General features: G+C 38.1%; 1 protein-coding gene across 1 annotated transcript in view; it reads right to left on the reverse strand.

Moving 5' to 3' along the window:
• The window catches only part of Ctnna2 (catenin alpha 2), a 983,267-nt gene that overhangs the window by 50,214 nt on the left and 911,225 nt on the right, over nt 1–21,828 (reverse strand). Inside the window, exons 13-14 of the mRNA XM_050162003.1 lie at nt 10,254–10,367; nt 895–1,076 (exon numbers count right to left, since the gene is read on the reverse strand). Of these exons, the coding sequence (XP_050017960.1) occupies nt 895–1,076; nt 10,254–10,367 (296 nt within the window). The remainder of the gene's footprint in view (nt 1–894; nt 1,077–10,253; nt 10,368–21,828) is intronic.

A 21,828-nucleotide genomic window follows, 5' to 3' on the forward strand; every position in this document is an offset into this window, starting at 1 on the left:
ACGCACACATTACAAACAAACACAAACTCAAACACAGCATTTGGAAAAAGAATGTGAACGGGCCTGCCAGATGCTTTGTGTTTGTCAAGATAGTTCCTACTTGCATCCTCTCCTGAGAAGTTTGTGAATGCTATGCTACCCTCTTGCAAACAATGTTAAGGACGTGCTCCACACCACTTCATCTTCTCCTTCAGAATGAAGGGCCCTTTCCCCTGTGATTTTTTTCTGCATCTTATTGCCCTTTATGTAGCTCAGAAGGGCAAAGACAGTTGTCATTGCCCTCTTAGGAAGACACCAAAGGGAATGACACAAGCACCCATGACTTGTGGTGAAGCAAAGGCTCCTGTCAGAATGTTGGCTCCTTTCCGACCTATGAGAAAGGCTGCTCAGATGGAAAAGAAAAATGTTCACAATTTCCCTGTAAGAGTTTTGTCATCTTCATCTGTCGGAAATAACTCCTGGTATAGTAGGGTGAGATGGGAGCCAAAGACAGTGCTAAGTCATGTTTTGTTAGAACACATGGAACAAACAAATGCACATAGAAACATGCACATATTTTTCCAACAGGAAATTAACAAAACATTCACTTTTTCTTCAGAATAGTACTTAAACATATTTAAAACCAGTACAGAACACAGATGAGTTACCCAACCCTTGGGGGTTTGTTTTTATGAGTGCCTTATAATAGATAACTAAAGCAATCATAATTATAAGCAGAAATGAATCCACTCCCCTCCACAGGTAAACATCTTGACTTGTAAGTGTAAATTACTAAGAGCTTCACCTTTCTTTGTTATAGCACTTTACTATTTCAACAGGCTTTCCTGTGAATAGCCAGTGCTACACATGTGGGTTTAGCAAGAACATGGCCATCTCCCTACCTCTGGGCCTCACCTTGTGAAGTCTGTCATCTCCATCATGATCATACACATCTGCTTGGCCAGCACAATGATGTCATTGCCGCTGTCATCCCACTTGGCCACTTCAGCATCCAGCTTGCTTTTTTCTTGGTGGAAAATCTCCACCTGCTCAGCTATTTTTGCTTTCTCCTCCTGTGGTAGTTGCGCCATGATGGCCTGTGTGGGTTACAGGGGGAGAAGCATGACTAATGGTGATGAAGGAATTAAAAACTACATGTTCACTCTGCTCCCATTGGATGGCACACTCAGACTGCCAAGGTTTATATGATGCCTCGTCATTCTAGAAGATGTGTGTCTTCTCTATTGCAGCCAAGACAAGAGGACAGGCTGAACAGGTCCTCCAGCCCCGCCCCCTTATATAAATGATACGGAGAGATCCAAGTGCAGACACACTGACAGTAGCAGAGCTTCCCTGTCTCTTTGATGGCATACACTTGTTCAAAAGAATCTATTCTTAACAATTTTTATATTTGGTCTCAGGAAACTTTTACCAGATGAAAGAATGTACCTCTTTCAATGCTGAAAGCTATTCAGAGAGGAAAGGGAAAAAATCCTTCTGTTGCTGGGAAGAAGAGGAATTTTAAACAATATTTGAGCATCCAACTAGTGTGCCGTGAAAAGACTTTCTTTGAGTAAAAATGAAAGTATCAATAGGAAACTGACACAAATAAGATATCTATTCCCTTATTAGGAAATTTAGTGGATGGTGTCCTTTATTCCTTCTTACCCCATCTTCCTGGATGATCATGGCTCTTTGGAGAGCCTTTGAATATATGATGGCATTGAAATGGAAGTCCAGATTTCTATCCCCTTTCTAAGATGCCTACACAGAAAACATTTAGACTAGGGAGAATGTCCCTAATGGAAAACTCCAAGATACTGAGGAAATATAAAAAATATTTATATTTAACATAATACATAGTGTTTCAAGTGTCAGAGCATTTGGGCTCTCAGATTTTCAGGGATTGGGGCTGCTGAGGCTGAATGAGATTAGAAAGCAAAGGTTGAATTGCAGAAGTTGCTGGGTAAGGGAATGTAGGGTAAAAAAAAGAGGAGTCTGCTTGCTTTTCACACTCTTCATTTGCAAATTTGCTGATTCTTCTAAATATATTTGTAAACCCCAAATCAATACTTGAAACACTTCTCCAGTCACTTGCAAATGATGTGAGAAGCAGAAAACTCTGAGTCACCAATGTGTGCATTCCCAGATGATGCTGAACAAAGTCATCCTCTGACTTCAATCATCTCTCTAACTGTAAACAAGGGTCCATTTGTCAGTCTACTTGCGCTACACTTTTCATATCAATGTGCTGCTCTCAGTGGTGACACCACCATGCAGAGTAGTTCCTAAGCATGGTGCTGAGTATCCCTAAAGAAAAAAAGCTATTATTTTTCTCTTTGAAGAAAATACAAGAGCTAGATAGCTGTGTTGAGTCATGCATTAGTGTTGTTTGCCATATGTTCAATGTCACTGATATTTGTACAGAAACAGCCTTGATACATGGGAATGTATTAATCAGATAAATAAAACATACTGTGGTTTACATCTCTCAGCTATCTATCCTGAATTTCTTCTACAAGCAAGGATCAGGTAATTGATCATTTAAATATTCATGAGTGATTTACAGGCTATAACTACCAAGGTTTATATGATGCCCAATCATACTAGAAGTTAGAATCAAACTTGTTGATTAAACACTATTTTTATACTATGTTCCAAGTGAAATGTTTGCCCATGGCCACCTGCAAAAGATTTGACAGACACGGTCTTTGGATAGTTCTTCAGCTTCTCCTATAGTTCTGTTATCCATGAGATCTCAAAAGAGACAAAGGCTGTGTAAGCAGGGAATCTAATGTTTGTTAAGTGAATAAATGAAGGTATTCGAAATGTGTGTTTGTTTAGTAGTCCACAAGAAGAAGCAAAAGGAAGTTGCCCCTGTTAGCTCCATCTGCCCAATTGATACAGCCTAGAGTCTCAATTGAACAATTCCCTGAATTAGATTGGTCAGAATTTATAATTTGGAGAATGAGAATTCAAACCAAGGCAGTGAGCCAAAAAACGTTTTTCACTACTGTGTACAACAACATTACCTTATAGCCATACACAAATTGTATAAAGACCTCAGCCCAGTGGAGAAAAGGCAGTTGAAGTTCAGTTCTGCCTACCAAGTCATATACCCTTATGATAGAGTTTCATGGGCCAGAGAAATGTTAGCTTGGACTCATAGGAACCTGGATGATGTACCTTCTAACAGAGTCATGCCTACTAAACTTCCATAAAATTTTAGAGAGTAAGGGTTTACTTATGTAGACTTTTATGCATGTTCACATGAACCTCATATAGTATGGGTCTGTATGTTTGCATAAAGTAGAAACAAGACTGATAGAAATATGCTAGTTAAAATATTTAACATGCTATGTTTGGAAATATTTGAAAGTATGATGTGGGAGTGTCATATATCAATCTGTTGATTTCATTGGTTAATTAAATGAAGAAACTGCTTGCCCTGATAGGTTAAAACATAGGTGGGAGGAGTAAACAGGAGGAAGAGGAAGTGAGGTAAGACTCCTCAAAGACGTGGGATAGCTCTGCTCTCAGAGACACATGCGATGAAGCTCCGACTCAGGATGGACGTAGGCTAGAATCTTCCCAGTAAGCACACCTTGGGGTGCTTACACACATTATTAGAAATGGGCTAGTCCAGGTGAGAGAGTTAGCCTAGAAAAGGCTAGATATAATGGGCAAGCAGTGTTTAAAAGAATATAATTTGTGTGTTGTTATTTCGGGCATAAGCTAGCAGGCGGCCAGGGTGCTGGGGACGCAGCCCCGCCGCTCCTATTTCTACAAAAGTATTTCCATAAACTTTACAAAGATTCATAATATACAAAGAGCCTTCATAAACTTTATTTTTAGTTCCATGTTAAAAAGAAGGCCTAAAATTTCTCACTTGGCTTCAACTAACAGATATTAAATATGCATTTTTAATCTGAAGTACTCCTATCTTCTTGATTCACACAGCTTCTTCACACAAAAGAGATATTCATGTTTTATTTAGGCAGCACTAATCCTATGGGACCATTATTAAGTTTGTTCACTGACTGCCTCTCTCTATTAAAAATACAAAAAAACAAAAAGCAAAAAAAAAAAACAAAACAAAAAAGTAGGACCACTAGCAGACAGCAGACTGTTCATTCAGGACCCACATGGGAAATAATATACATATACTTTCATTCACATAAAAGTGAATGTTTGCATTGGAGGGTGGGCACTTTCTTGTCAGCTATAGCATTTGGATCTTCTTTGCTTAAATTACCATTTAAATGTCAATAACCTTGATTTTCTTTCTAATTTTTGTTTGCTTGTTTTTTTCTTTTTAAGACAAGATCTCACTATATATGCCTGGTTAGCCTGAAACTCACTATGAAGACTAGATTGTACTTGAATTCACAAAGATCACAGCTTCTGTCTCCCCAGTACCAGGACTGAAAGTAGGTGCACCATACCTACACTCTCTAATTTTTGTAAACATGTTATTTTATTTTACTTTTAATTGTGTGTGTGTGTGTGTGTGTGTCCCTCTGAATCTAGAGTTACAGTAGCTTATAGGCATCCAGCATGAGTGTGGGCAACTGAACTCAAGTCCTCTGGAAGAGTAGCAAGTCTTTTTTTTTCTTTTGATTTTTTTATTTATTTATTAAAGATTTCTGTCTCTTCCCCACCGCCGCCTCCCCTTTCCCTCCCCCTGCCCCAATAACCAAGTCCCCCTCCCTCATCAGCCCAAAGAGCAATCAGGGTTCTCTGCCCTGTGGGAAGCCCAAGGACCACCCACCTCCATCCAGGTCTAGTAAGGTGAGCATCCAAACTGCCTAGGCTCCCACAAAGCCAATACGTGCAGTAGGATCAAAAACCCATTGCCATTGTTCTTGAGGCCTCAGTAGTCCTCATTGTCTTCTATGTTCAGCGAGACCAGTTTTAACCCAGGCTTTTTCAGACCCAGGCCAGCTGGCCTTGGTGAGTTCCCGATAGAACATCCCCATTTTCTCAGTGTGTGGGTGCTATTGATTAGCCATCTCTCCAACCCTCCAGCCCCTTGTTCTTTAATTTGCATTACTGTCCTACTTCTGATTCCTAGAAATGCTTCCCTTGACTTCCAGCTCGGAACAGAATCTCAGTGGCCTCTGACAGATGGTTTAAGCATCTTCCTGCCCAAGGCATCAATGCCACTCAAGAGAGGTCGTCAGAAATGACAGGCATTTTCTGATGACACCTTTCAGAGGAATGACTGGCCCCTTCAAAGCAGATTTGCAAGGGAAGGGATGCTATTTTAACTGCAGGGATGCTCGATCCGCAGAATGCACTTAATGGGGTGAGACTGGAGTTCAAGTGTCATTACATTTGCCTCTGCTGCCCTGTGGAAGTCGATGAGCTCAAGGCTTTTCTTGAATATTCTTAAAATGCTCTTGGCTTTTAAAAATTCATTATTGACCTTTTCTGAAACTGGAATTTAAAAAAAGGTTATCTATAAACAGTAGATCACAACTGCAAAATTTGCAAGTTAATCAAATTAAAATGCAACACATGAGTTTTAATTAGGTCTTATCAATGTAACTCAGCAGTTTGAAATGTTAACACATTAAAGTCATTATAAGTAGAAAAGAAATAGAAGGCTGGCTACATTAAAATCAAATTCAATGTGACATATATAACATATAATTGTTCATTCCTTCAATCTAAGGCAACATGAGAAAAATTATTTGCATGGCCAGGGGAAAGGAGACAAATCTGTTTCCTGTCCCGGTGATGAGATCTCTAGTTTCTGTAGCCTGGATCCATACATGGCATATACAGTTCCCCTGGCTCTACCCAGGCTGATTTGGTTCCAAACTGGGAACATCAAAGATCAAAAGCCACAAGAACTCAAGCCTTTGTCCTAGGTTCCCTGCCTTTTCTCTGGACAGCCAATCATTCACTTTTTATGATTAATAAATTCTTCCTATTGAGATCAAAGTGCATGTCACTGATACAAATAGCAGCCATTCAAAGGGATTAAAACTCTTCTTCAATATAAATCTCCAGGTACGTGTCCCAGGGTCCACCTTTGAAATGCAAGGGTCCTCAAACTGGCAAGAATCATTTTCCGGGACAAAAAGCAGAATTTATTACAAGGGATTTAAGGGCAAGAAAATTTATAAAAGGGGTGAAAACTCAAGGGGATATTTCTCCACAATTGACAGTTGGGTACTTTGACCTCCAGTCTTACTCTTTGGATTGGAAAACAGATATTCCTCCCACTGAGGTCTGTAGGCATGTCATATTGTATCTATCCATTGAGATGTCAGTGCCCAGGATCAAAGTGGGCAGCACCATAACCCTGTTTTTGGAACCTGGACTGTAGAGAAGATGGAAAGTTGGTTGTCATTAAACATGCATATACTCTCTGCTCTTGCCTGTGGATGTGACTAATTGTTTCAGTTTCCTTAACTATCACACAAAGATTGGACTATATAGAATACTGAGCTAAAAGAAACCTTTCCTTCCTCTAAGTTGTTTTCTGTCAGGTGTCTTTATAGCGATATTTTATTTATGTTTTAATAAATATAGCTTTCCTAGAGATCTCAAAGGCAAAGATAAGTCACTAGAGGTCAGGCAATGGTGACACACACCTTTAATCTCAGGATTTAGGAGATAGAGGCAGATGGATCTCTGGGAGTTCAAGGCAACCCTGGACTACACACGATCAATGTAGAAAAGAATCCAGGTAGTGGGAGGTCACACATTTAATCCTAAAAATAGGGCGTCACACACCTTTAATCCCATCATTAGAGGGAAAACAAAATGGAAGGAGAGAGAGGCTCTGATTGCCTAGTCTGTTTAGTCAGCCTAGTCTGCTTAGCCTTCTTAGACTTAGACTGCTCATTCTGCTTAGTCTGTGGTTGCCCAGCCTTGGTTGAGGTAAGACTTTTCTAGTGGCTTGGCTGCTTTGCTTTTTTTGGTTTTCAGATTGAACCCCAATATCTGTCTCTGGGTTTTTATTATTCATCGTACATATTTTCCTGCAGCATCAGAGGGGGAACTAGGACATAAACTGACATGAGGAATGGAGTTCACACCTGTACAGGCACTAGCACATTGGAAATTAGGCATGCAAAAGAGAGTTAGCAAAGTTACCTGAGTATTCAGCACTCATATTTAACAGTCAGTTCTGCACACCCTCAAAGGAATAAATTCTATCACTAAGGTTAAAAGCCAGAGAATTGCTGTTGACCTACTTACACTATGGCAAAATGTGAAGAAACAGATTTAAGATGTCATGTTAAGGGCTGAAGTGATGAGTTATCTCTTCTGGAGGCTCTGGGTTCAATTTCCGGCACCCATATGGCCACACACAACTATCTGTAACTAAATTCCACAGATAACCTTCCCTGACTTCCACAGGAATCAGTTATGCTCATGGTGCACAGACATGTAAAAAGTCAAAACATGCATATGCCTAAAATAGTTTTGTAAAAGTGTAAGGTGCTATGTCTAAGACTATACTGTAAGATAACCTCTATGTATGAGTAGATTGTCATATCCAATCCCATTCTTCCTTCTACTTCCCTTCAAAGTGTTACAGACAAAATCCTGGGAGACTGTACAGGGGTTAAGAATACTCATGGCACAAACACGAGAACCTGAATCCATGTATATCAAACCAATATAAAATGTCAGACATGACCACATAATACCCCAATCCTCAGTACCTGGGCAGAAACAGGGGATGGAAATTGAAGGTTGGAAAGAGATGGGGGAAACACAGAAACCTCTTTTCCGTAACAGAGACGGTGTCAAGAGAATAAGGTGGAGACGGATAGAACACAATGGGTGATGTCCTCCTCTGATATACACACTGAGTATATGTGCCAGTCCACATATGCACATACAACAATACCTACTCATAGCCATGTAAACACTGAACAAAAGCATCATAAAATGCCATATAAAAGAAATAAAATCCTCTCTCTGACATTTGAGAGGAATGTTGGAAGAAGGTGCTAAAAGTTAATTTTCCGGTTTAACATTCTTTTCCTTGCCCTTTTCAGAGAGGAATATTTTCCTGAATAAAAATAAAAATAAGGCCATTATCAGTAAAGACTGTCTACTTGGAAGACCTAACTCATGTGTCAAACACAAAGTTGACTTCCTTCACAGTTCTTAGCAGCTTGTCAAACACTGGTGGTCCAAAGTTCAACCATCTCTTACCTTAGCTATTTGATAATGCCCTCTTATTCTAACTTAGTAGTCATAATTCTATATCCCTGATTGGGGCTAACATTAGAATTTGAATTGTGGGCTGCATGTTAATCCATAACATGGGATAGACCTCCAAGACAAATTAGCAAGTAGCAAATAAGACAACCTGGTCCTTAACTCTCGTAGACCCTGATCATATTTCACTCTGAAAATAAACACCAGAGTGAAAATATAATGATCAAGAGGAACCATTTAAAATTTGTTTTTATCCATTATCACTGACTTGACACACAACATAAAAATAGTGTGGGAAAGAGAAAAATATGTGAACCCTAATCTCATTAAATGTAGACTATTCAGGCCATCTTTACAAGATGGCAATCGCAAAGCAAGATAAAGCTTGTATAATATATCTTATTCTTTGGGAACACAAATCAGTGTAACCAGGGCTAGAGTCAGTCAATAAAATTAACTCAGAATTGATTAATGTTTGGATGAATTACTCAAACTTGTCCTTTGTCATTGACATGAAAAAGCTGGTTTTACTTAATTTTAAAGATGAATTGGCTTGATTAATTAGTTTGGTGGTATGCCAACAGACAAAAGATTCTGGCTTAATGACCTTCCCAAGTGTTCATGTTTTAGGCAAGATTGAAGAATCTTTAGGGAGTTTTCAATGGAGATTCTATGCTCTTTCAAACTCTTTGATGTCACTGTACTGTGTTCAAAAGAGACCTTTTTTTCCAAAGAATAATGATCAGAGTTGGACTTTTATTGAGCATTTACTATAAGGCAAATGTTGTACTATTATTCTATAAAGATCAAGTCATCATCAAAAGAATGTTGCCAAGGAAGCCTATGGGTAACATCTGACAAAAATATGTCTGAATGTCAGAGAATTCAAGCAACACATATCTCTCAGAGTGCTACTAGCATTTGCTTTTATAGATCAAAACCAAAGTTTGTGAAATCAGAGATACTATACTTTCTGTTCCCCTCATCAGTTAAGGCCTTGTGCATGCTAGGCAAGCATTCTACTAGTGAACAACACCCTCAGTACCTGGCTATAGGCATAAAGTCTTTACTATTTGGCCAGGGTTACTCTTGAACTCACAATTCTTTTCTCTTCTTCTCAAAAATAAATCTGTGTGCTACTGTACCATATTCCATGTGCCTGTAGTATCTGAATTTTTACCCCTGTGTCTCTATCAATTTGCATCTGTATTTTTTTTCATTCATTTGCCTCTAGAACAAAGATACCAAGGTCTATAGTACAAAAGGTAAAGTGGGTTTTAGGTATAGTCATTTGGAACACATTTTCTTTTTATTTTAGTTCTTTTTATTTTACTCTCTTAATTTTTTTGTTTTTTACTTTTCTTTCACAATTCCCATTGTTGGCCCAGCTGTGGGGTGTGCATTATACTACTTGTGTTGTGATCCAGGCCATCAAGTATTCATCTGTTTAACAAATATGTTATATTTTATTGCTTAATTCATCCCTAAAACTCAAAACTCATAAACATTGTGTAACTTCTTTCTATCATTTAAGAAAAGACTTGGCCCTGGAAACAGATAAGCATTAGGGAAAAACAAAGATTTCTCTTTACCCAATACCCATGAATCAACATGATCTTTCCTATCAACTCTACCCAAAACTAAGTAGCAATTATCAAGCCAGTAACAAAGGAGTACTTTAATTTTACATTTACTGTTACCTCTTGTGCTATTTCTGAACATGGAGATTTTACTCAGAATTATGGCAGATGCAATTCAAAATTTAAGCAATAGATGGCCCTTGTCTATCAAATTATTACCCTCAAGCCAAATACAATCCCCTATACATGTTAGAATATGTAGTACTTAGATGCAGCTGCTACATCTAGTGGATAGAGGATGGGGAGGGTTAAAAGAAAATGGGAATAGTGGTGGTTGCTACCATCATGAACAATGTGCATTGCTGTAGGCTACCCAAGGAATACCCCAAACTATTGAACCAAAGATTTCTGGTTTCCCAGCACCTAAAGTTCAGAAATTTTCTTGAGCGATTTGTGTGAGTTTCTCCCCCGGGCAGTTATCCAAAGTGGTTAATGTCCACGCACCCGTGCACTCTGCCCAGCAATGAGCTGGTCATCCTCAGTCTGAACACTTGTCCGGCTACGCACATCATAATCTTCTTGCTCAAAGTCAGAATCATCTTCTAGCTCCTCTGGAGTCTAAATAACAACATACAAAAAGAGACAGAGAATTAGTTCACCCTTACCCACACATTTCATTTCAAAGTCTAAAAGTCCCAAAGAAAGAGTTTCTAACATCTTACATGTAGTATGACTACCTGTATTGGTATCATCTTCAAAATTATGGGAGCCCCTCAAATGATAAACGGGTAAAGAAAATGGTATGCATTTACACAATGGAGTTTTACTTAGCTGTTCAAAAAAATAACATCATGAAATTCAAAAGCAATTAGAAAGGAACTAGAAAAAATCATCCTGAGTGATGTAATATAGATCCAGAAGCATTAATGCGGCATGTACTCACTTGTAAGTGGGTATTAGCTGTAAAGTAATGGATAACTATGCTACAATTCACAGACCCAGAGAGGCTAGGTGACAAGGACCATCCAAGGAGGACACTCAGGTTTCCCTGGGAAGGGGGAATAGAAAAGATTTTGTGGGTACACTAGAGGTTGATGGGGATGGGACATGAAGAACCAAGTCAGAGAGAGAACTAGAAGAGATGACTGGAAAGGGGGAGAATTTGGGGGCCATGGAGAAATCTACTGCAAGAGAAACTCCCAGCAACCTACAAAGATGACCCCAGTTAAGACACCTAGCAATTGAAGATATATAGATATAGATATAGATATAGATATAGATATAGATATAGATATAGATATAGATATAGATCTATATATATATATCTTCTAATTCAACTTCTAATTCAAACAAGAGTATACTTGTGTAAAATCCATGTATATTTATATATATATATAGCCTGAATTGGTCAATTCTTGTGATCAGGCAAGACTTAAAGTGGAGGGATTGGGAAACCAATCTAGCCACAACCTTCAGCCTACAGTCTGTTCTGACTATGAGATGTGCTAGGTAATGGTGGCACAGAGATTGGGCAAGTGGCCAACCAATAACTGGTCTAGCGTGAGACCCATGCCATGAGAATGAACCCTCTCTTGTCACTTCCTGGAGCACCAGGACCCAGAGGCTAGATAGCCCAGAGACCTTGGATAGAACCAAACCCTACTGTAGGAAATAATACTGATATAATGGTGCCTAATGTTATTCCACTATACTCATAGATTGGTGCCTAGACCTATAGTCACCAGAGAGGAGGCTTCACCCAGCAACTGGTGAAAACAGACATAAAGAGCCATAGACAAACATTAGGTTAAGTAAGGGAAATCTTGCTGAAGAGAGGGAGAAAGAATTGTAGGACCCAGAGGGATCAAAGACATCACAGGAAAACCCAAAAAGTCAATTCATAGGAATTCACAGAGACTAAACTGACAACCAGGAAGCCTGCATGGGACTGATCTAAGCTCTCTGAATATATGTGACAGTTGAGTAGCATAGTCTTCTTCTGGGACTCCTAAAAGTGGGAACAGGGACTGTCTTTGACTCTTTTACTGACTTTTGGGACCCCATTCCTCATACTGGGTTGCCTTGCCCAGCCTTAGTACAAGGCAAGATGCTTAGTCTTACAACTTGACACATCATGTTTTGTTGATATCCATGATATCCATATGCCTGCCCTTTTCTTAATAGATAAGGAAGAGGATTATGTGGAGCGATGGATTTTGGGGAAAGGACAGATGGGAAAACTGAAGTCAAGATGTAAAATAAATAAACAAAATTTAGGGAAATAAAAGAAGTGTTTATTCTTCATTATTTTGGTAGAATGTTCTATAGAAAGATACATTTGATTTATAATGTCATTTATCTTCAGAGTTTTTCTAATTAGTTTTTATCTGAGGATATAACTATGAATAAGAATGAATTATTGGGGTCAATGCATGACTTTTAGCTCTGACAAGATTTTCTTCAAGAAACTGGATAACAATGTGCTTGATTCATAAATGTTTAGAACAGTAATATCGTCTCTGGGAATTTTTCCTTTAATGAGTGTCTCTTCTGATTGATTTTGTTTTGAAAATTATGTTCTCAGAAAATAGAATACCTATACTTGCTTATTTCTTTGCTCATTTACTGTGTATAATTTTCCATCCTTTAACCATAGCTGTTGTTTCTTAGTGGTAAAATATGTTTGTCAGAGAGAGAAAATAAAAATTTTATTTATTTATTTCCTCTGACAAACAGCAAATCTAAGCTTGACTTTTAACATAAGATAACTTCTAATCCAAGCAAGAGTATACTTGTGTAAAATCCATGTATATTTTAAGATAGAAATTATTTTCAACAAAATTTATACTATGGTTTGTCTGTAATATTATTTTTCTCCATCCTAGTTAGTCCTTTCTCAAAAAGCAAAATTAGTGATGATTTCTATGTCAGTGCATAGACTCTGTGAAATACTTTGCTTGCTTTCTAAGACATGAGATAGAAAGATTACACTCAAACTTTCCTGAGTATATACCACCATGTGGTCCTGAGCATGTCATATGGCCATCTGACATCTCTGTGTTTTGGCTCCCTTCTCTATAAATTGCTTCATTTTGCTGTGGTCACCTTTGAGTGTGTGTCTGTATGTTTGTGTGTGTGTGTGTGTGTGTGTGTGTGTGTGTGCGTGTGCGTGTGTGTGTGTGTACCAATATTACTTTATACAAATTATCTAGTCATTATTAAAGTGCTTGCCAGAATAATTATTTAGAATTTAAAATTAATTCATTCACCAAAATGTTTCAGGTCTCATAATACAATTCTGTTTGGCCTGCAACTCACAATGTAGATAAGACTGGCCTTGACTTCAGAGACCTGCCATTGCTTCCCAAGTGCAGGCATTAAAGTCCTATGTCACCTCACCAAGCTTCAACAACAACAACAAAAAAAATTAATATGGAAGATACCAATTCCTGCACAATAGTAAGGACTAAATGATTATTTCATAGTGTTGATTCAGATTATACCAGCATAAGGAAGTGACAGTCATTCCCTATCTACAGCCAAGGAACTGCAGGTAGAAAAAAGTTCAGCAACAAACTGAATTTGTATCTAAACAGCCAAGTATATCCGACCCCCAACTGCAAAGGTCTTTGTGTTTTGTTATTTGTTAGATTAAGATCATGCCAAATCATTAAAGTCTTGTGCTGGAGATAGATAAGAATGAATCTATAAGCCAACCAATAAAACCCTTCCCCTCCTTCTAGGTAGATAGCATAGTTTCTTTTAGCGCCATATAAACTGACAAAAATTTCTTCACATTCTTTGAGGTGGACAGCATTTGTTTTTGTTGGTTTATATGTTTGCTTGGTTGGATTTTTTTCTTTTTTAATGGTTTTACAGATAGGAGAGTAAAGAATAAAAGGTTTGAAATTTGCTTGAAACTTTCTAAATAGGCAATTTGAGGTATGCCTTTAAGACTATTGCATAGGGAACCCTGACTGTTCTTCGGGCTGATGAGGGAGGGGGAGTTGATTGGGGAAGGGAGAGGAAAATGGGAGGTGGTGGCAGGGAGGAGGCAGAAATCTTAAAAAATAAATAAATAAATAAATATTAAAAAAGACTATTGCATATGACAAACTCTACGATGATCCTTTCATGAGGTGATGTGGGTCTTGCACATGATGAAAGGGAGGCTTCTGCTCAGCTTTCCTCTGCAAACTGTCTCTTCGTTTGTAAGAAAAATTCTTCTGCCTCTCAATAGAAATTCCCAGGAGTCAGTCTTTCAATGGAGGTACAAGTTTAGCAGCAGTACTGATGACATTGGGACTCAGTTCCCATTTTCATTACGCTGATTTCCTTGGCATCTTTAGTCTGATTTATCAGGAGTAGTTACTGATATAGCCTTGAGATTGGTCAGACAGGCATAAAATGGCATTGTCCACGCCAGTATTGCACTATGCCTGGCGATTTTCTGTGTTTGGGCATAAAAAAGATCTTAGTTTTCCATCTCTCTGGCAAATCAGCCACATTAACATTCACTCAATCGTCTACAGATGCTCGATTTTGTTTCATGGCAATGTAAGGGTAATGGGAAAGAGAGGCTCTCAGTATGCATTCTGTCAGTTAAAGTGGGGGTGAGAGAGAACCTGGTTTAAATAACTGGTTATGTGTTTGCTGTGGACAGAGGCGATTTTCTGTGAACATCCTCACTTCTGGAAGGCACTGTGAAACAAGTGCAGCAAGTTGGTAAATTCTCCTGGCAGATGAGATGGCAAGATTGCCATCACTTTTCTCACTACTTCTTAAAAGGGATAAAAAAAATAAAATGAAAAACCTCGTGCAAGAGAAGGAAGCAGAATATGTCAGGGCCTGTAGAACTGTGTCCAAACACTGCAGTGACCTGGGCACTTTTACAGCCAGAGAGTCAATGGCAAGCCTTGCCTAGCACAGTAATGACTCTGAGATTTATGTAAATGACTATAGTCAGAAACCAATATTAAGGTGGGGGGGGAATTAAAACAATAATAGCCTGAGGGACTGACTAAGGGAGGAGATGGTTTGGTTGAAAAGGTGTTTGCTAATCAAACAGGAGTGAGTTTGGAACTCTGGCATACATGGCTTTTGAGGCTTGCTTCACAGGATGGAATTCATGCCTAGTATTGAAATTCTGGTCCAGAGACCATGAGTGAGGATATTACAGGCCCTAAAGGCAGACCTACTATTGTTTCTCCAAACGGTCATCTTATCAAGATGTATTTTCAATATTTATGTTTATATCCATAGCTTGATGCAGCTTTCAATCTCAGCCAGAGACATTTATTTATTTTTGCAGTGATGGGGGTTAACCCAGAGACTAGTAACTGGTCCAACTGCTGAGAATAAATGATTGTGAGTTCTAAGCCTCAGATGAGGGTATCCAAGGTTCGGAAACATCAAAGAAGAAGGGGTCAAAAGAGTGTAAGAGCTGAAGATGGGAAAAAGTATTGTAAAAGTTAGTCTTCTGGAAATGGCAGGGTTTTTGATCACAGGAACTCATAGCAGCTGTGTTTGTCTACACGAGACTTGCACAATATCAACCACAGAAGGTGGACATATTCCCAATGCACACTGGAAGTAGGGGAGCTACTGAAAGTAAATAGCTGCTGAGGGAGGGGAGTCACTCATTTGGGAGGGGTATGTGAGAAACGGTAAGGTACCCATGCCCCAGTAAATGGCCACACAGGTCCATGTGGTCAGCTCTGATTGGAATCAAGTGATAACAACAACAACAATAAATAATAATAAATTTATAATAATATAAATGTTAATAAAATGTAAATATAATTAAAATAGATTAATAACAATAATAATAGAACATGAAGTCTAAAAGTAGGTATGTTGGGGAGCCTGGAGAGTAGGAGTTGGAAGGATATAGTCGTGGTATATCTAATCAAAATCTCCTTCTGTATCTTAGAAATGTTCAAGGAATAAGTGAAAATGTTACTTTTAAAAACCTGCTTTTAGTGGTATAACTCTATAACCCACACACGGATGTGGAGACAGGAGGATCCCTATGGCTTGCTCCCCAGCCAGTCTAGCCAAGATAGTAAGCTTTTGGGTTCAGTGAGAGACTTTGTCTCCAAAAGTAAAGTGAAGAACAATAGAAGAAGACAGGTGTGGCTGACCTGTGATCAACGGGCATGTGTACCAGGTACAAAGCCACATGCGTATATATACCACACATATATGTACACACACACACACACACAAACACACACACACACTAAAATAAAAATGTTGATGTGACTCTAGGGATCTTGATTTTGTCTTCCACTCAGATGTTACAAGTTTTTGGAAAGTCACTCAGATCTGTTGCTTTGATGTTGCCTTAGACATTGCAAAAAAATAAATATTATCATTGTCATCATTCCTACTGCCCTCATACCTAAACAAACTATAAAAATGAGCAAATGCATAACTGATAGTGATAATTAGTATGTTTAATAAAATGTGACACCTACTAACAATAATAGCAGCTATCATCATTTTCCACACCATGGGACAAGCAGTCAACTCAGGATTTAATTTACACATCTCAACAAATTCAAACCCTATTTTGTAGATATATGAAGTGTCTCAGAGTCTTTGTGATAGTTGCCTTTAATTGTCAACTTGAAATAACATAGAATCATGTGGTAAGAGGGTCTGAATGAGAAATAATCTATATTAGGTTCGAGATTGTCTTCATTAATTGATACAGAAAGATCCATCTTAGGGTAGGTGGCACCATCACCCAAGGAAAAAATTCTGAACATTCTAATCCAAGATAAAGCACAGAACAGAAAGTAAACTAACCTACATGAATTTATTTCTCTCTTTTAATGACTTCAGATGTGACAAGCTGTTTAAGGTCCTGCATTGACTTCCCTTCACTAATGGACCATAACATCGAATTTAAGCCACTTAACCCTTTTCTCCCTTTTGTTGCCTCTTGTCAGAATATTTTATCACAGAAACATAAATGAAACTAGAGTAGCCTTCAAGCAAAATTTCTGAGGTGTGCCCATTACCAACTGGCAGAAGGGAGAAACAAGTTGAAGAACCCATGATTTTAATGATCACAAACCGCACAGGCAAATGGATGAGTGCAAAATGATTTTATGTATCTTAACCAAAATCAAACACATACAGGCTGCTGCTGTAAGTTCTGTGCATGCACAGTCTGCTGACTGCTATTTTTCTGTTATGCAAGGGCCTCCACAAGCTAAAGAAGACATGGTAAACTATACATGATCTGGAAGTAGTTTTAAACGATTAAGAGGGCTATTATTAGATGCACCTTTAAAATCAAGACTTTACGAGGTCAAGCCTTCATTACACACCCTGTTATTTGAGGGAGGACTTTTAACTAGAACCAAAACACCACCTTGGGCATAGAGGTAGTTTCCTGGGTCTACTATGGTCTATCTATTGGATGTGAGCAGGCATCTTATCTGTAAAATGCTTCTGAGCGATTGTTTCCCCCAAGCTGTTTTCTAAGCCTCTAAGTAACATGTGCCTATTACAGAGGCCACAGAATGTCCTGTACATTTCCCAGAGACACACCAGATGTCAGCTTCCTGGCTCTGGTGCTAAGTCCTGATCATAGCTTTTACAACAGAAGTCAAATGTGTATCTACTGGAGCAAAATGAGAGACTAATGAGTTTAGAATTATTTCACTTGGGCATATGAGGAAAGTATATTAAGTATCATTTTTAAAAAGTTTCAAATGCCTATGTGAGTTTCATTGAAAGAAGAAAGTGAAATTTTGAGGCTAACTGGATATTTTTGGTAACAACAAGAAATACCTTCTCAATAGAGATCTAAAGTCAATATAAAAAAAAAAACCTTTTTAGTTTGGACTAATTAACCACGCATTATCAGGAACACCTCCAAAGTGTTCTTTCCCCTGAGCCCTGACATTCTTGTGTTCCATCGTTCCACACTCTATTCCCGCCAGTATTGTCAGAGGGGTTTCATTCAGATCTGAGATATATCATGCCAAGTCCCTATCCAGAACCCTGCAATGGCTCTCATGTCATCTTGACCAACTACAAAATCGTCCCTCTGCAGAAAGCAGGCTCTGTTTAGTTGTGTTCTGACTCATTCTCAACTTCTCTTCAGAAAATCTGTGCTCTCCTTGAGCTCTTTCTCCCTTACCCTGCCTCTGTTACTTCCATAGTAACATTAGTAACATAGTAATATTGGCATTGAATATATTTGTTTATTCCCTGTAAATGTAAGAAAGAAAATATTGTCTTTGTTTACCTATGTATAGGGTAGATATAACAGTATGGGATATTTCATCTCCCACTAAAAGGAGCATAAAAATTACTTCTCATTGATGGTGTTAGGGATCTACATAGGACAGTGATTAGGAGAAATAAAGTAAAACAAGGTATATAAGTAGCTTTCTACCATTCATTTGATTGTTAGGAGAAATATTTTGACTCTACTGAAATTTTAATATTATTCACTTCTTTAACAAATTCCACATTATTAACCAACTGGAAGAAACCTCAAATGAGCAGATGATACAAAGAAAATCTTGAATGGACTTGCCAAGTACTAGGTCTGTGAAAGTCCTTGACTTTAGCTGTAATAATGTTTTCTTCATTTGCAGAGAAAATAATTAGCTGATGACCACAAATTACAGTTAAAATACAAATTCTGTACTTCACTACTTCATAGCATCCTCATGGTCTCAATGCTTTCATGGTGTGTTTAGTCTGAACAACAATTAAATAAAAGAAAATTTCTAGCAGTCTTTATGATTAAGCCATTTACCCCAACTAACCCATCTGTGTGACCTAACTAACATTACAATACATATTTAAATATTAGGATTGATATGGATCACACTGATTCTAACGATGGCATTTTATCAAATGGATAACTACATACTTAGCTACACAAATACACCACGGCATCAGCACACATGGGTCAACCTAATGGTTAAATTGTGAAGCACCCCAACTTCTCTTTCTTCTTCTTCTTCTTCTTTTTTTTTTAGTTTTTTTTTTTTTTTTTTTTTTTTTAGTTTTTTCGAGACAGGGTTTCTCTGTAGCTTTGGAGCCTGTCCTGGCACTAGCTCTTGTAGACCAGGCTGGCCATGAACTCACAGAGATCCACAGTCTCTGCCTCCCGAGTGCTGGGATTAAAGGCGTGCGCCACTAAGGCCCGGCTCAACTTCTCTTTCTTATATAAACCAAACTTCCATATTACTTCCAAGAATTTTAAATATCTAACAATGCTCCAAAGCACTTTGATACATAACACAGGAGAGTTACAGTGAACTACAGATTTTTATCAAACCACTGTCCCAGGCCCTACTATTTCCTTGCTCTGCCTTTGAAATCCCCATACATAAATATTCAAAGAAAGAATGATTAATTAAAAATATTTTGTGTAGAGATATTATAGAAGAAAACTACTCTTTTATCTAATGTAGCTGTCTCAAGACCAAGATACTACCTAACCATTATACTTAATTCCCAATAGTATTTTTTTTTACGCTTTTACTCATCCTAATTTCCAAGAGTAAAGAAAAGTATCTTTTTTAATTGATATTTATTGAGCTCTACATTTTTCTCTGCTCCCCTCCCTGCCTCTTCCCTCCCCTTCAACCCTCTCCCAAGGACCCCATACTCCCAATTTATTCAGGAAATCTCTTTTTCTACTACTCATGTATATTAGCAAACAAATTTTAAGTGTGTGCTTGATCCTCAATACCTACATATTCCGCATTTGTGAATCTATCTCTTCACAAAATCTTATTTGTAATACTATCAACAAAGTCAGTAATCTGTGTTATTCCAAGACACTAAAGTGCGTATCTCCGGCTAAATTCAAACGTGGCAGGGCTCTGTCTCGGTTTTGAACACTCATACTTTGAACAATTGTCCTTTCCGTGGTCTATTTAGTGCCACATTTTATGTGGTTTGGGCTGACTTCTCTGTTTAAAAAAAGCAATCAAAAGCAGTGTTGAAAGCTTGTCAAACTTGGCAAAGGTAGTGGTGAATTTAATATTCCTGAATCATGTAGTCTGAGAAAACACCCACATTGGATAAACTGTGTTCCAGTATGAGTCTGTGTTGGTGTCTGAGTTTCAGTCTCAATAATATATGTGTAGCACAGTGTCTTTAGACAAACACATATATGGAAGGGGGTACATATTGATCATTTAAAGAAAATATGATCAAAGACTCACAAAAATATACCCCTAACCTTGCATTTCACTGGTTCAGTACTAATGAACTAATTATTCAGAGAGAGGTATGCTTAAACATACCTGCTGTGGATGAGGAGATCGATGTGCAATGGTTACCCTGGTTTGCATATTTATTTTTCTAATGCCTTGTGAAGATAATGAGAAAATTTCTACGTGTCTGCCCATCACAGGGAATATATTTGGTTAAAAAATAAATGAAAACGTGGCTCATGAATTCAGGGGAAAGACCTGTTCCACAACAGGTAAGTGATCTTGGAAAGTGAGATTGAAACCCAGAGAACACAAACTTTGTCTACATCTGACGGCTGCCTGGAGCTACCCTTGAGCTCATAAACAAAAATATCACCATTAAATATGTATTGATTGTTGAGAGGCAAGCTAATGGAGAATTTGACTCATGGTCCTTTCTGCAGTTATCACTCCTTTAAATGACTTTAAAGAGATGTGTTTCTTTTGTGAAGTACAATCAGCAGTTTGGGAGGAGGTTACACAGTCATGTCAGATGTCAGGAAAAGCACCAACTCCACCCCCGATCATTCTTTTCTAACCTTATACAATAGAATTTCCTAAGTAATATAGACTTAATAATTATATTAAAATGAAATCTTGACATTTATTAAATACAAAGAAAATCATTTATGTACTGACTGGATAAAGTCTTTAAAAATAAAAATTTATATCCACTGTATATAGTCTCTTTTCCTAAATTTTAAGCAATTTATTTCAAAATGTTGAGATGGGAGAAATGACACTCCCTGTGATGACTATATAGCATTTTATCTAAAACTGTGGATTTTTTATGGCTTGTAAGTGAAAAAAAATGAATGATGGCTATAAACCTCCTCAGCCTTTCAGACAAATGGTTGTCACAAAAATGTGAAGGCTAACAAAGCAAAAAAAACTGGCAAAAGAGGGAATGTGTCTTGAGGATTACAGTAGGCTTTATTGCAGAACACTTGGCAAACATAACTCTCATGGTCTGTTACCTTATTTCACAAGTTAGCAAAGAATGGGAACATGTCTTTAAAAACGCACTATCCTTTCCCTCCATACTCTAATTGTCTTACCTTGTTTTTCTCCATCAACTTTCAGTCTTCTGAGTTTGGGCACAGATACTCTCACCATCTCTTTCTCCCTCCCTCCCTCCCTCCCTCCCTCCCTCCCTCCCTCCCTCTTCGAGACAGGGTTTCTCTGTAGCTTTTGGTTCCTGTCCTGGAACTAGCTCTTGTAGACCAGGCTGGCCTCGAACTCTGCCTGCCTCTGCCTCCGAGGTGCTGGGATTAAAGGTGTGTGCCACTACCGCCCGGCTCTCCCTCCCTCTCTTACTCCCTTCCTTTGTCTGTCTTTGTCTCTTTCAATGTATGTCAAACAGTAGAATCCAATGAAGGCAGGAAAAGACAGCCATGTTTTCCAAAAACTTCTAGCCTAAAGAAAGTAATAGTCATAAAAGGAAATATGGTTAGCCAAGTCTTGAAAGATGGTCAGAGTGTCATAGTTATAGAATGGGTAAATTAAATGCACAAGAAATTCAAGTCCCCTAAGTCCAAACTTGAACTCTATGTGTTTAGTATAATTAATATGACCTGATGAAATTTTATTGAATGTTATAGTCTTTTAAAGTTGATTTCATCAGTCAGCTCCAGAAATAGCTCTGGAGTGTGTGATTAAGGAGTCTGGCTAATTCATCCACTAGTTCTGTAAAGCTATTGTGTGCTTTAAACGAGACTGGTGCAGCATGCTGGAACAGTAATATCAGGGATACATCTTGTAAGGAAAGTGTTATAATTAATTTCATTTACCACTTCTAAAATAAATAAAAATTGGTGTTTTCATTTATAAGTATAGACATG

The sequence above is a fragment of the Alexandromys fortis genome, unplaced genomic scaffold, assembly GCF_014885135.2.
Source record: "Alexandromys fortis isolate MF-2015 unplaced genomic scaffold, M_Fortis_MF-2015_v1.1 scaffold_105, whole genome shotgun sequence".
In the NCBI taxonomy this organism is placed as follows: domain Eukaryota; kingdom Metazoa; phylum Chordata; class Mammalia; order Rodentia; family Cricetidae; genus Alexandromys; species Alexandromys fortis.